Raw genomic sequence first — 16661 nt, 5'->3', positions numbered from 1 at the left:
TGGGTTCCTTTCCCCCATAACCCTGTTAAGATGTTTTAGTTACTCAGGATTACCCAACGTGAGTGGATGTCGCATTTAATTGCCTGCCATCTCTCCTGGGTTCTGACATTTTATTAGACGAAGTGAGTACAACTGCTGAATAGGAACTACCGTCGCTGTTTTTGGTCAGCACGTGCCTTGTGGTGCGGACAGCAGACATGTCGCTCTTTGAAAACACAGCCCATAACAACTCGCGTCGGGAAGTATCCCCAACAACTCGGCAGTGAACGACTCGTAACTAACGAACGTAGACGATTACATTGGTGTGCGGAATTTGGTTGAAGTCTGACTTCATTCCGCTATTGTCTTTTTTACATTAACTGAGCGGCTTTACAGGAAGAGTTTTCGTCAGGCAGGGCATTAGACAGACGCTGCGGAGGGGACCTTCCGCCATATAAAGACTTACCGCTCATCTCGGACTCTCTCAGTTGTCGGTGCGGCCGGTGGGGCGGATCCCATTAAAAAAAATAAATAAAAATAGAGCAACACAATTTCGGAAAACAAGAAACCAATTTTTGAAGAAAGCACCTAAATCGATTACCTTTTTCGGAATTAAACACACTGAAAAAAGGTAAGCAGCGTCAGCGTGGGATGAAATGGACTCCTGCGATTGTGTTAAAATGTCATTGTTTCAGTGGAGCGGAGCTGCTGCAGCGAAGTCGTCAGTTACGAGGCCCTCTTGTCTCTTTTATTTTACTTTTCTGTCTTTATATTTATGGGTATTATAAAGAAGTAGACCGACACCTTGCGCACGTCTGGCGATATTATTACATTTCTTTGGGTTCAACTGTTACGGGTTAATGGAGGAAGGAATGAGCCAGAAGAGAAGGGGGAGGGGGTTTTGTTTAAAATGTGGGTCCCTTTTGTCATCGCGAATTTCGGATCGTTTTAAATTCCATAATTGAATCTAAGCACTCTTATTTAAAAGGAGTGGCTCGTATAGCGCAATCTTGCAGTCACTAACGAGCAGAGGACGCTCTTCTTGGGCCGCATTTAAGTTTTTATGTTGCGTCTGTCACTTTCTGAATTTATCTTTACCGGTTAAGTTAGTGGGGAGCAGTGGCCCATCTCGCTAATAATAGGCACAAACCAGGAGCAGACTCTGGATGTGGTGCCAGACCATTGCAGGGTACAATGGCGCACCAGGCCACTTTACTTATGCCATTATCCCAGCCAGACGGTCGGAAGATCCTAGAATCCCAGGAGGGAAGGCTCGAGAACATCCACATGCAGCAACAAAGACACAACCTGCACAAAATCGGAAAAGGGTCCAGTTGCAGTGTGGTGCCAAAGCGTGGCCCAAGTTGATACGTTAGTTCGTTTTAAATGCCGTTACAGTTATCCATGGCGTTATGTTCGAAACAGACACGGTTGTGTCGTTAAAGCAGATGAAATTGACATTGAACTCTGAACTCTGGTCCTTACAAAAAAGTCAGTTACTTATGTCCTTAGTAACTTGTAGTGTGCTGTCTAATGGCGAAATAGATTCTTTTTAAACATCATATTCTTGTACTATACCCCGTTCTGCAAACAAATTCAAACTTATTATTCAGATTGCAGGAATGAAACTAAATAAGCAAGTACCTTTTTATTATAAAGAACATTGTGCTCCTGAACCGTGCCTTGCCGGGATGCATTCTTTAATAAATACAAAAAAAAAAAAGTTGATTTTTCATATATTTTCACAAATCTGAGTAGTGTGCACATTTTTAAGAGAAATCAGTAGAACATTAAAACATACAGAAATATACTGCAGTGGACCTTGTTTTAAATGCCCCTGGCACCTAAGCCAGGGATTGTTCTGCATTGTGCCTGATGATTGCTGGGATAGGGTCCGGGTTCCTTACCTCCCTATTTTGGATAAGCGGGTTTGAAAAATGGGATGGTGGAAGGGTTAATGTCAGTTTAATAAAAGTAATGGTGATGCGTAATTCACATCCTGTTTTGCCATCTTTACATAAGTACAGATACACAAGTCATTTAGCAAGACAAAATACCATTTAATGTACATAATACATGAATAGTTAAATGGTAAAATACAGTAACTTTAAGCTCTTTGTATTATGGTGATAATACAATTTGATTTTTTTTCTTTTTAAAAGATGCCCTCAGCGACTATTGGCAACAGGACCCTACAGTCCTCCAGTCCAGAGGTGGGATCCGTTCCAGGTTCATTATCTGTGTCTGGCCCATTCCATTCTGGGGTTCAGACAGAAGCCATCAAGCAGGTGCTTTCTGTCATCGAAAAGAAAGTCCGAAATCTTGAAAAGAAAAAGGTAAGTGGAAATGCATGACAGAATGATTGCTGAAGCCACCGTTGGCGGTCAGGCCTACCTGCCGTTTTTTTAAAGTAAGCACATAATTAATGCTTGTTTGGTTTATGTCTCTCTTCAGTGATGGGGGACTGAATGTTTTTAACCTTTTTAGGTAGGTAGATGGCACGTTCGCACTGGCCATCAGAGTTATAAAACATATAAAGGATATTCGTGTTGGTGTGTGGGAACTAGCCTAAATTTTCTGGAGGATATAGAGAGACAGGGATGAAGGTTAAGGTGCTGGCCTTCTGTAATAGTATATTTGACAAATTCTATAGAACATATGGGTCAGCCTTTGGGGCTCCTTCAGCAAAAGGCTGAGTCTGACAGTTTTGCTTCAGGAAGGTGGTCCTGCAGGCTATCTATCTATCTATCTATCTATCTATCTATCTATCTATCTATCTATCTATCTATCTATCTATCTATCTATCTATCTATCTATCTATCTATCTATCTATCTATCTATCTATCTATCTATCTATCTATCTATCTATCTATCTATCTATCTATCTATCTATCTATCTATCTATCTATCTATCTATCTATCTATCTATCTATCTATCTATCTATCTTGATAAACGGCTGCCATCCGCTGTTGAACGACATCCTCAAGCCAGACAGTGTTTTGCTTCCATTTTACTATGTTTAAACATCCAGAGTCTATTTAAAATTTTTCTTATAATGTAATCATATAGTGTATTGGCCCACGTCCCAGGCTCCCCTCTATCCCTCACCCCCTCCAATCCATATTCTATCTGCTACTAATGTGATGGCAGGTTCAATGCACTAGCTTCTCTTGGATGAATTTCTTTAGCACACTCAAATATTTGAAACTTCTGACCACATGAAAGCATTACTTTTACATCCTTGGATCAATGTTTGTTTGAAGAGCAAATTATTCATGAAGGTACTTCACCAATGTGATCAATGTGAAGCAGCTTATTTATTTATTTATTTATTTATTTTTTGGTGACAATAAAAGAATGTGCTCCCAAAATGGAAAGGTTCGGCTTGCTCTGTATGGACCTCTAGAAAGAATAAAATGCTGTATAATTTCTAGAGGAAGTAAAAGGTAACTAGTTAGAAAACGAGTATCAAAAGCTTCTCATCTTTTGTATTAATGGGAGCCTCTTGATGATTTCGCAGGACATGGTGCATACATGTTCAGAATTTATAATCGCGTTCATTATATTTGTGGACTGCGTTGTAGTAACACATTTTGTTTTATTTCATATTTGTGGTGTTCGGATTCAGCGGGTTGGAAAATGGATGGATGCATGGTTTTTTATTTTTAAAATTTTTTAACTTGCAGTCTCTTTTCAGGTTAATGTTCACCTTGCTCCATGTGAGCCACCACAAGTAATAAAATACATTAACTTTTAGAGGAACTGAAAGAAGTAGATGTTTAGAAAATATTAATTCAGTTTATTTGCCATGTATGATTTAATTTCTTGCATTAGGAATTTCATCTTTCACATACCCTAACTTACTCTCCAGAGTTACCTAGAGGCAGAAAGAAGCTTTGGGTTTCTACAATGCCCTGGTGCAATTGCATGTTAAAGGCCTTGTTCAAGGGCCCAATAGAGTAGCATTCCTTCTGGCACTGCCGGGATTTGAACTGGCAGCCTTCCAGTTACCGGCACAGATCCTTTAGCCAAAAAGTCACCATCAACCAGCCACTTACTATCCTTAACTAGGTATTTGCATTTTATTTTAGGACCATAGGTTTATGTGTGAAACTAGTGTTTCAGTAGTCCTTTTTATAAAGATTTTACTGACTTCACACATTTTGACAAATCCATCATACATACTATCAAAAGGATCAAGTATGGGCTAATCACCTTTAACAAAGCAGACATTTTGACTATTTGGGATTGATTGATTTTTATTTGATTTATTTAAATACTCCGTTTTGAATTGCAACATTGGTGATTAGTTACAAGTATTGAGAGTGAGACTAAACATGCCAGCCTTGTGGTTTACACCAGTGGTTCGCACTCAGTTGTTGGGGTTGGGAAGGTGGGGGCTTGTCATCGGGTGTGTTACCTGTGGCTGCAAGGTTTTGTCAACTTAAAAATCAGTTATTTTACCTTTAATTGGTCTTTTTATTAATAAGCTGCTTTTTTCCCTTATTGTGCATTGCGATAAGTACAGTTGAGATTTACATTTGTAAGAAATCTATTTTTGCTGTATTTCCAATGCTTAATGCCGTACTGTTTAATTCATTTTTTTAAGTTTGCTCTTCTAATAGCATTTGACTCCTGACAACTGAGTAGACACCAGTGCAAACACCAAATACTAGTAAGCTGCTATTTTTACTATTGTACATTTGTCTGCTCATTATTAAATATCTTGAACAACCAGAACAAAGTTGTAAAGCAAGAGAAATTAATTCTTCTCCGCCTAAAACGAACATTTTTTGCTTCAGTATGTAAATAACACATCCTGTTTGTAATTATTAATATAGATACAAAATGTAAAGTTGATGCTACCAGCTGGCTTAATAAAGTTCAGAGTCCAGTTGCAAGTAGAAGCTGGTTGGAAAGAGAACCTGCAGCCATAATGGTGCACCCATTGTGAGATCCACTGGTGTACAGTAGTGATTTTGGCTTTTTTTTTTTTTTAAATCTGTGTGGGATTGTTTCAGGTAGTAACTTTTTTTTTTTTTTTTATGTGATCAGCCCATTCTAGAGGTGCTAAAATTGTTGGAGCTGCAAGTCAATTGCTCATATAGTGAGTCAGTAGGGACTTAGGATATTTGTTTAATGCTTCTGAATGGAAACCACAAGACCAATGCACTTTCTAGGTACAGTATAGCTGATCAGATGTGTATAATCTGATTAAGACTGAGATTTGGAGTTAATGGGCATCTTTGCACATTGTGCAGACCATACTTTAAAAACACATTTCATGAATTAATGCACAATTTTGGATAGGACATTACCTATGGGGACATTTTTGATCAATGAATGTATGCACACTCACACACACGTATGTGGGTGAATATCCATGCATTTATATACATCGATTGCGTTTATTTTCTTTTAATGTTATATTTACATTTAACCATGAATGCTTGGCAACTCGGGCTTGAGGCTTCTGTTTTTCGTGCTGCCCCATTGTCGCATTAGCAGTCTCGTGCGGCCCTTTTAACGCGACGGTTTTTGTGCCTCGGGGTGGGCTGTGCCATGCCATGCGCAGCGCTGAACTGAGGCCCTGTTTCGTGGTGAAAACATTCGGGCTGAAACTTACAGAAAGTGTCATGGGGCCTCGGCGGCTGACCAGCTCGCAAATTGCACCCCCCCCCCCCCCCCCCCCATCATTTACTAATTGGCGTGGCCCGACCACATGTGACTGTTTTTTTTTTTTTTTTAACTAATTTCATTTTTCGAAATAATAGCGCGCAGTTATGTGCATTTTATTATTTAAGTAAACGGCCGTGATAATCGATTGGGAGTGAAAATGACATTTTTTTATTCATGGATTAAGATAAGGTGTGGAATCTGTTGCACTTAGACGTTAGTATGAAAATTGAAGCGCTGCGAACGGTTTCGTTTTTCTACTGCGCGCTCACGCGAGCGAGCGTCACGCGGCCCCTTTTCGAAATCGACGGCGCGGCTTCGGCCAGCACAGTGGGCCCAAAAGAGGCCCACTGTTCTTGTTATGTGCAAATCTTTGTTCTTTTGTCAAACGCAAAATGTCCGTATGTTAGGGAAACTGGTATGTGTGTGTGTATTTTTTTTTTTTCACCTTGCGGCTTGTTTATTTGTGTGCTCCACCCCCGGACATTACCTTTGCTCGTACTGGAAAGGCAGAACCTGAAACGGCGCACATGGCCCAATAAGCTAACATGGCGACCGACTGGTTTGCACCCATGATCATATGCCGTAATCGGACATGTCGTTAATGTCCGTGAATGCACTTTTTAAGACATGGTCCGCTATCCCGCGTTTGGTATTTGTGTAAGGTAGGCAAGGTAGTTTTATTTCTTTCCTTCTCTTATTGACCAACTTGCGCCCCTCAACCGTAGACTTTGCACCCGAGTGCATAGTCTACAAATATTGTCTAGAAGAAAACAAATACGCATTATTCAAGAGATGTTGGGTGCAGTAATATCAAAAAGCTACAGTGCCCATTGTTTGAACTCAAACCAGATGTTGCCATCTATAAATAACACAATATTAAAACTTGATCAACTTGAGGGGTTTTGTGTCTGAAGCCTAATGCTTCAGCATCTCATGCTAGGTAGCTATTTGATCCAGACAAGACTCTGATCCATTGCAGAGACTGTGCAGTTTTAAATAGAAGTGTATTTTTCCACAGGGTGAAATTTGGCTTTGTATGGAAGCCTAATTCACCTTCTTAAAAATAAGTATGTTCACATTACCAGGCTGAAGTAAATTGAATTATATTTAAAAAAAATCTCCTTTATGCAACACATCTGTTTTTCCAGGTCTCTGTTGACACTGAAATCTGATCTTTTAAAATCACATTGAGACAGTTTCATACTGGTCCTAGATTGGACATGTATCTGATTTGTGGGCATACGACATGAATGTGAACGGCCAGATCAGAATTCGTGTATGTGGGGTGTGTTTTGCCTATACACATGGACTTGGAGCGGTTGTTCTCCAAGCGCACCGACAGTGCTGCAAAACAGTGGAGAGCTGTTGTCACAGTTCCACTTTGCCGACTTTCTCGTACCCACATATCTGTTGGTGCAGCAGTGCCAGCTGGTTATGGCTAGCCATCTGACTTTTTTTTTTTTTTTTTTCCACCATCTCAACCTATTTATATGTAGCTAACAGTTTGCCATCCTCCAGAGCAAAATACGGTACATACACTTGCGACTAGTGAGTTAGTTTTGTCAGATTCACAATACAATAGTTTATTTTTGTATAGCCCAAAATCACACAGGAAGTGCCGCAATGGGCTTTAACAGGCCCTGCCTCTTGACAGCCCCCCAGCCTTGACTCTCTAAGAAGACAAGGAAAAACTCCCAAAAAAAACCTAGTAGGGGAAAAAAATGGAAGAAACCTTGGGAAAGGCAGTTCAAAGAGAGACCCCTTTCCAGGTAGGTTGGGCGTGCAGTGGGTGTCAAATTTATTACCATGAGTCCTCTTGAAAATGTTTTTAGTTGTTTTGTGATGCAGATGACTTGTGCCCAAAAGAATTAATGTGACACATGCTTAATGTTTGGACGAATGTTTGGACGTATGGTACGGTTGGGTACAGGTACTTTATGAATGTGAACCGTCAAGATAGGTAAATCAGAATTGAGCAATGATGCCTGTAATGTGAACATAGCTCAAGTGTTTGTGTGCACCAGTCCGGTTGCTATATCTGCCATTCTAAAAGATGGTGCGTCACAAACATTAATAGTGCTTTTACAAATCCCATGCCTAGTGACATATAACAGAAATGTCTTGTATAGTTTATTGTAAATTTTGAGGTCTGTGTCGATTTTAGAGTTCAATTCATGTTAGACGGGTAGCATAGCTAGTACGTAAGTTTATGACAGACAAAAAACTCCTATCCAGTATACAACAGAATGACTAAAGAAAGATAAAGAGGGGGAAAAAATGACTTGGCAGTTAATCGCAGAGAGTCATTATGCAGGCTTATTTTTGATGTTAAACACACTTTTGAATAACTTATTGTATGAAAATCCTCAGTGTTAGTGTGTCAGACAATTTTCAGCATTGTTCAAAAATCAGTTTTGTCGTCCGTTTCCTTCACTATTACTTCCAGTAGGCTGAGATGGCAGCCCATAAGTTAGCTTTCCTTTTAAATTAATTTCATCTTTATGTATGTGACCATGAGCAAGTTACTTGACCTGCCTATGTTACAAGTGGAAAACTAAAAGAATTGTAACCGATTGTATTTTAAAGGTTACAAGTCACCTTGGATAAAGGCATCCACTAAAGTAAATGCAAGGTCTAATTCTTTATTTAGTAATGGGTGTTTTCTTTTATTTAATCGGATAATTTGTTCACAGCACTCTGCAAATTCACTCATTGAAGAGCGCTAAACAAAAAATAAGTAATTGGCTTGTTAATTCGGTTGGCGCCTCTAGAAGTGATGTTACCTGCCCAGCACATCACAACATAGAAAATTGCACTTTCCATCACAGAGTTGTCGAAGATTCGTAAGAGTCTGTTTTGCCCCATTCTTATGAATTTCCACTCTGTTAAGAGCTCGGTCCCACTTGTCACTAATGTGTAGCAGTGCACCACCTCCACATCTACTCTCTCAGTAGTGATGTGGGAAATCCTGTATCGAAATATGCTTATGCTTGGTTGGGGGAGTGAGTAAAATTTGGGATTTATAAAAACACAAACTTTGTAGCTGCATCTTTTCCAGTTTCCCAAAAATGAGCAGCTACTGAATTGACAAGTTAGGATCAAGCACAAGTCAAATGTGTAACAAAACAAAATTCTCAGTCCAATAGTTTGTTTTAAAAAGGTTTAATAGTTTAAAAAGGAACAAATCATACAAATTCAGTTAATACACGCAGAATAAAGGGCAAAAATTTAAAAAGTTTCAACTGTTTTCCTTACAAACTTAGTTTTCACATGTTAAACTTCAGTTGCTTTCTATAATTTTGCGGTCTATGGCAAACTTGTATAGGCTTCACTTCGGTACATTCCATGTGTATGTTCAGTACATTCAGTATGGTTTGAAACTATTTGCACACCGTATCCCACCATCTGCAAGGCAGATCATAAAGTGAATTAGTCTGTAGTCAGAATGATAAATAACTAGAATATTCAATTTACAATTAACTTGTAGGGGCTATAATAGAACCTCCCCTTAATTGTGCACTAATATATAGGCGCATATTTTATTTAACAAAACTAAGAAATCCCTAACTAACAAATATACAAGCTTGGCATGGAAATGTGCTTAAAGTTAAAGCAAGTTTTGACCATCCTTAAGCTGGCTTCTTGGTGTTGGCATTTTAGCGACTTCAGGAGAATGAGGATACCGCATCACTTGCGTTCTGATGTCCGTCCATCCATCTATCCATGCATATTTTTTTTTTTTTTTTAAACACATTTCACGTTCAGAACTGGAACATGGATTGTGTGATTTCTCTGTAATGTAGGTACCCATTCGGCACAACTCTTAAGAGTCTAAACTGACTCTTAATCGGTCACCATCAAAGATGCGTACCATTAACAAACTTTTCTGTCACTTAAATATTAAGTTTTTCTGCAGTTTAATTGTGGCAAAATAATGTTTCTTAGAAAAAATGTGCAAAGATTAATGTTTGAGTGGGTTTTGGTCAACTGACTCGTAAGATACAGCATTTTCTACCCATTTGCTTCATTAAAGACAGTTACCACATTTTTGTTTTTTTAAATATTTTGGAACGGGTATTTTTGATGTCTGTTTCTTAGAATGCCATGCCATTGTCGGATAAGTGAGGCAGTAACTGTGAAACTGTCATCCTCTAAGGTCTTGAATTAATATCTTAAAAGAGAATCGCTTGGAGTTTGGTGTCCAATGTGTAGTCCTTTTTTTTTTTTTTTTTTTTTTTGTGTATGTAACATTTCTGGTAACATGTTGTTTAATGTATTCTTGTTAATTCCTGCCATCCTACAGCCCGGCTCCAGTGCTTGGCAGTTTGATAGCTTATGGGCTGACTTGCTAGAAGCATTGAGGAGGGCTCTGCTATAGTTCTTGCCTCATTGTGCAAGCCTGCTAACATTTAGCTAGTGTCTGTGGGGAAAGGGAGAAAATGATACCAGATTAAGCAGTTTTGATTCTTGAAGCACTAGGACAGGGTCAAAATGCTCTGTGTTTAAAATAATACTAATATATATTGCTGTCACTGTGGCACTAATGCACTGCTTTAATAATTCACTTCTATCAAGTAGTATACTTTTGGCCTTTTACTCCCTTTCATGCCTTGTGCCTGACTGAGCACTGAAATGCTTTCCTTCATAAAATGTAATGCTTTGTAGTGCTGCTGGCTTCCATCATGGACAATACACTGCCACCAATGCATCCTCCCTTAACTTTAATAAGGGCCTATGTACCATCCACTGAAAAATTTCATTGGCTTAGTTCTAATACGGGACAGTTCCGCTGATGAGTTTGTGAAAGGCAGTAAAAGCAAAGTCCCATTCTAGCACCAGTTGTTCAAGTATTGCGGTTTTGCACATGGTCAGTTATGGGTAATAGAGTGATGGTTTATGATTGGATAGCTAACAGACTGGCTAACACTAGCTAAAATGTTTCATTAGTATCCCTGGCAATGATAAAGATGATGGTGATGAACCTGTCCTTATGGGATGTCCTTGATGACTGCTATGCTGCTGATGCAATTTTTCCCTTCTGTAATATTTTTTCCTTCCAATAATAAAATTATACAAATCCTTCATGTATTAAAATGTTCATGTATTTAATTTGAACTTTGATAAAAGTTTCTTTTGATTGCATCAGTAGACTGCTTGTTTTTTCTTAATAATAAAAAGTAAAAATGCTAAGCATTGCATAGATTAAAGTACAAACTGTGTATTATTACCTGTTTTTAACACTGAATACTGAAAATGTCTCTTTTCTATTGAGAAAATTCATTTAGTCCTTCATGAACTAAACTTTTCATCACCTTTCTCCATCCCCAATGGGAAACCCCAGGTGAACATTGCCCACTATGCCACCAGGTCACACTGTTTTAAAATATCCATCCATCCATTATCCAACCCGCTATATCCTAACACAGGGTCACGGAGGGTCTGCTGGAGCCAATCCCAGCCAACACAGGGCGCAAGGCAGGAAACAAACCCCGGGCAGGGCGCCAGCCCACCGCAGGTTTTAAAATATCCATCCATTTTCCAACCCGCTGAATCCGAACACAGGGTCACGGGGGGGGGGGGGGGGGGGGTCTGCTGGAGCCAATCCCAGCCAACACAGGGCGCAAGGCAGGAAACAAACCCCGGGCAGGGCGCCAGCCCACCGCAGGTTTTAAAATATCTTAAGTTTTAATTATTTGCTAAACAGATACTTGAAAAATACTGAAATTGTCCTTTAAAGTCCGTTATTTCTTTACAAAGTTGACATTTATGCCTTTGGCACACAAAATTGTTATAAAGTTAAGCACTTTCAATAAATGTAAAAAAATCTTGCTCTCAATAGGAAAAGCATACAGTTAAGGAGACCAAAAACTGTTTTGATCTCTGTTTTTTGGGTACTTTTTGGCTGGAGTTTGCATCAGTAATTGCCAATGGATTACTCTAATATCCTTGGTCATCCTCAGTGTGTAAAATTTGAACCTGAATAATTTTTTTGCATAGTTACACTATGTCACTCTGCCCAGGGGTAGTTATTGCCTTCTATTTATTTTTTTCTTCCTGTAACCATTACTTAGTGCAGCGTTTCTCAAACTTTAAGTATTTGCGACCGAGTTTTCACAAGTTTTAATTGCGCCCCCCTAACGTTTTTTTGAAACCCTAATAAAATTTATTCCTATATTTTTTGCTGCTGAAACCGCGCTACAAGTTTAAATTTTCCTACGAATAGAGAAATTACACCACATATGGCAACATTCATGCCCCACAGTTTGAGAACCGCTGACTTAGTGGATCACATGATGGAATGAATAAGTTTGAAGTATAAAACTGTACATGTCTGCACGTGGATGTACACACGTTTGTGTGTGTGTGTGTGTGTTTCCCCCCCCCCCCCCGCCCTCTAATGTTGAACCTTTTCAAATTGTATTTCCTGTATTCTCAATTACTGAACACTCTGCAGTCTGTAATCTTGACTTCCCACTTCTGCCTGAGAAGTAATTGTGTGTTTGTACCCTAGTTTTTTCTGTTGCCTGTGATTGCCCTGGCTTTTTGCCACAGCGCAAGGTACAACATATAATTAGTTTATACAGTATGGTCTAATTTAGCTGTTGGAACAATTTTTATGATATAAACAAAGTATTTTGTAAACAAAATTGTCCCAGGAATGCCTTTTAAATTTAATGAAACGATTGTGTTTTATCAAACTTCAGACTATCCTAAACTAGAATGAGATTTTTCTAGAAATTTAGAAGTCAAAAAAGGAATTGAACACCTGAAGACTTGAATGTGCATTAGAATAGTAGTACTAGGGTGTTGTACCGTGTTAGCCATTATGAATGTAGAGAAAAGCCAAGCAAAATGACACCTTTTATTGGCTAACTAGAAAGATTACAATATGCAAGCTTTCGAAAAGCTTGCATATTGTAATCTTTCTAGTTAGCCAATAAAAGGTGTCATTTTGCTTGGCTTTTCTCTACATTAGAATAGTGCAATCCAAGTTAAAAGGGCAAACATTTGTTCACTTTAGTTTTTAAACTAAAGTTGAGTAGACTCTGTATTTTGAAATGATGCTGTTTGCTTCATAAATCCGCTTGAAATGGAGGTTATTTGTACTCCCAGCCAGTTAGAAATTCTTGGGATCCAGTGTGCTTACGAAGAGTCGAGTTGATTTGGGTTGATCATTAGCTACAGTGTTGCCTATTTTTAATGCATTTCAGTCCCAGCACTGATCATTTCATATCATAGCTGATTTAATAATAATAATGGAGTGATATATACTTACTAGGCCGTTTGGGGAAAAATGGCACATTGTACTTCACTGGGCATAAAACTTTATTCTTTTGCTCATGTAGTTCTTTGCTGTGCATACAAGTGTATGAGGAGAGCAATTTTAAATTGGAAATTGATTCAGGGTCTGAATTACACTGGGGTCAGGTGCCTCTCTCCAATCAAAAATGTAGCATCAAATGGGGGCATTTTATGGAGTGTGAATGGTTATCCTAAAGGTTTTCATAAATTACTAAATTTGGATTTATGTCCTGTAACTGGAAAAAATGCTGCTTAAAAATACTAAAATTCAAATGTATCTGTCATTTGAGTTACTGGATATCAAGATTGTTCAGGTTAATTTCATTTACATTTTTTAAAAGTTGACTATTTAAAAAAAAACCAAAAAAAACCCACTTTTTTTATTTTTATTTATTTTTTTAATAGTGGAAGTAATACTTTTGACCATCTGTATTTTAATTTCATAACCAATACAGACCTAGTATTAATTGTGGTAAAATAATGAAAGTACAGTTCATGTGTATGTCTCAATTTTTCACATGACATTATTTTCAGGTAATATTCTTAGAACTATAAGGAGATCAGTTAGGTTGTACGATATGAAAAGCAGGGTTTTTCTTTTTTTGGTGTGTTTGAAAAGTTTATCTTGGAGAAAATGCAAGTAAGACCGTGAAAGTGTTTCACTGTGAATATGAAGGAATTTCTTCAGAATATATGCAAATCCCTAAAGAAAAATTTAACCTGCATTTATTTTAATTTGAATATTTACATAAACCAAAAAAAACATTTAAGACTAATGAATGCCCCTGCTAGTACTCAAAACAGTGTAAAATTTAAACATTTGGATTGATGCATGCAACAGAGGATGCAGTATAACAATGCAGAAAAAGTACTGCTGTTCAGAAAGTTGACTGAGTGTGATGACTTCTCTTTACCCTCTGTACAGTTACTTTTGAGCACTGGAGTATGTGATATTGAGGGCAGTGGATTCATTTGTATGCAGGGACGTAGCACAGAAGGCAGAAAGTGCCAACCATGTCTTGGTTACAGTATTTCAATTTGTGTTTGAGATGAGCTTTTTCTGTCATTTGCTGGTGTGTTTGATCTAATCCACCTTTTGATGATGGTAAGTTTGGTCAGATGTAGCACACAATCACAGTGTACTTGAGACTAGTGCATGGAGTGTGAGTTAGAGAGTTGGTTCATTGGGCTGTTTGTTTTTGGGAGTGTGCTGTATGCACATGATTACACATCCTTCTTGCGCAGAGCTTTCAAGTTTTCATGCAGTAAGATTTTTATTTTTTTGGAAGCTGATGAATGCCAGATCTGTATTTGTATCCGTCTCCAATAGGGAAGCTCTGATCAAGGTTTTATGTGACTCATGTCAAAGGACATTTTACTTAGTATTTGATTTAAAACTGAAATGATTAAGCATTAATGCTCTGTGAAAAGTTACTGCACACAGAATTTAAATAAGTGTACAGTCCAGAACAAGTTAAAAAGTTGAACTTTGAAAGTCATTACTTTTTGATATCGATATAAGAGGTGGTGGTCTTATAGGATTAATATCCTACACACTCACAACTTTCTCAGTTAAGATTTCAGATCTCTTTAATGCATTTAATGTGTGCAAAAGTAAATTAACCCATTTTATTTGGTAACCGTTGGTACCTTGAGTAGTGGCATTAACCTCTCATAGTTGTCCGAAATCTTGTGGGAATTTAACCCCCAACCCCCCATGGCCCTTCACTTCACATAATTCTGCCTCCTTCAGGTCCTACTGCATGTCATACATTTTTAGGCTACTTTTTTGCTTGATTATTCAACTTCATACAGTTTCAAGAGAAGTGCACCCTAATGTGTACAATGTACGTTTCCTTATTCTCATTGCCTGTTCATGCGAAAATATGTTCTGAGATTTCACAAAAGGGAGATGGGAGTTTAAAGGTAAAGTTGTTCTACTCCCTAGTCATGGTGACCGAAGGTTGATGATTAGCACATGCATGTAGGGTTTGGAGGATGTACCAAAAAATTACTGGTACTTTTTCAATAAGCTGTCACTAAACTAATTTTTGATCATGTCGTTATGTTGGGTAAAAGCCCCAAGTCATATGCTACCTTTTTTTGCTGCCCTCGCTCTTTATTCAAAACAAAAGTAGCATGCCAAGCATGAGAATGACCCAAGCACTTAGTCAGGACTCCAGTTGGGCAGGTTTGAGTCGGATGCAAATGAAGACGAGAATATTTAAAGAAGATGCAGTGTTCTCGTGAAGTTTAAGCTCCAGTAAACAGGACGCTGAACAAACCGAAGTCCAACATAGCTGCAACTGAACTTAATGTGAGCAGCCTGTTTTATCACTGTTAAAACATCAGTGTATTGCCAAAAACTGACACACTGGTGTGCACACTCGAGGCCAAAGTGATTTCCCAAAGCAGTAGTCTTTAACACAAGCATTCACTAATACCATTCAATGTGCAAAAGATTAATTTTAAATTGAATGAGATAACTAACTCCTTTGCATATTTTATTTTGAAAGATGACAAGGGATGTAAAACATTAATTTTACAGGCTGGAGTACTGATGGGATAATGACATCATGCAAGTTCTGGGCATAGCTACTACAAATTTGTGATGTCGTTCTGGCTTCATGGGGTGCTGGGTGGAAGATAGTTCATCTAAGCCTGCTGTACAGCACTTTTCCAGGAAAATAACTCTGCGAACAAGGTTGCTGACAAACCACATATTTGCTGTGAAAATCTCATTGGTGAATTGTGTGGATCATCACTAGATGTGGGATATGTTTTTTTTTTTGTAGAAATTACTTGAGTGCTTAAAAAAAAAAAAAAAAAACTTATTTGGATGTGTACATAATTAACTATAATCTGTACATAGGACAGTAATGACCCAATAACTTTAGTGTGATTTTCATTAATATTCAGTCTGTGTTGAATATTCAAAATTGTAAATGTGAATTACCAGATGTAAATGTTCTGTAGACAGTGAACATTATTTCTCCAAATTAAACATTTGAGGTGATGTGTGTGCAGTTGTGATGGTTTAGCATGTTTGCAACAAACTTTTCAGAAGATCATATGATACATAAATTTAGAGATCAGGGTGCCAAAACTAACGAAGTGGCATTTTTGAACCAAGATTAATTGTGAATTTTTTAACACATTTAAATAAAGAGAACCAACATTTTGAGGTCATATGGCCCAACGCTGCTTGTGCAAATTACTTTACTGAACTCTGTGCATTTGACAGTAAAGACTATAAAACTTTTTCAAATGTTATCTTTAATGGACTTACAGTTGAGGCAATACGCTTACTTGGACTTGGCTAAAACCCTTCAAACTCAAAAATCCCCAACTTTGTACATATATATAAATATAAAATTCACTAAGCTGCCGACAAAGACACCCATGGAAAGCACGCAAGACAGCCACGCTCACCAACTCGAAGACCATTGGATACGATAACTCGCAGAGCCACGCCCACCAACTCGGACGCGACGCCTCGGAAAACATGCAGTCATTTGTTCGTCTGTGCTACAGTCCACATGTCTTGATGCATGCTCAATAATCCAGGTAAGGAAATCCTAGAAATTTGATTCTGTTCATCTGGACAAAGTTTTTAAGTTGGAGAAATATTTCGAGACTTATCCAAGTCTCTTCCTCAGTCTCAATTGACTGCAGGTTTCCCCAACCTTATAATATATAT

At 38.1% G+C, this 16661-nt stretch overlaps 1 protein-coding gene across 3 annotated transcripts in view; it reads left to right on the top strand.

Moving 5' to 3' along the window:
• The first annotated feature begins 444 nt into the window (after positions 1–444).
• The window catches only part of LOC114647350 (caprin-1-like), an 84476-nt gene continuing 68259 nt past the window's right edge, over positions 445–16661 (top strand). For all 3 annotated transcript variants that reach the window (XM_028796051.2, XM_051923463.1, XM_051923462.1), the window contains exons 1-2: positions 445–610; positions 2142–2315. In XM_028796051.2, coding sequence (XP_028651884.1) covers positions 2142–2315 — 174 coding nt within the window. In that variant the 5' untranslated portion in view covers positions 445–610. The remainder of the gene's footprint in view (positions 611–2141; positions 2316–16661) is intronic.

This window comes from Erpetoichthys calabaricus, chromosome 2 (genome assembly GCF_900747795.2).
Source record: "Erpetoichthys calabaricus chromosome 2, fErpCal1.3, whole genome shotgun sequence".
NCBI classification, from domain to species: Eukaryota; Metazoa; Chordata; class Cladistia; order Polypteriformes; family Polypteridae; genus Erpetoichthys; species Erpetoichthys calabaricus.
Note: the sequence above shows the minus strand (reverse complement) of the source record. Positions and strands in the feature narration are given on the sequence as shown.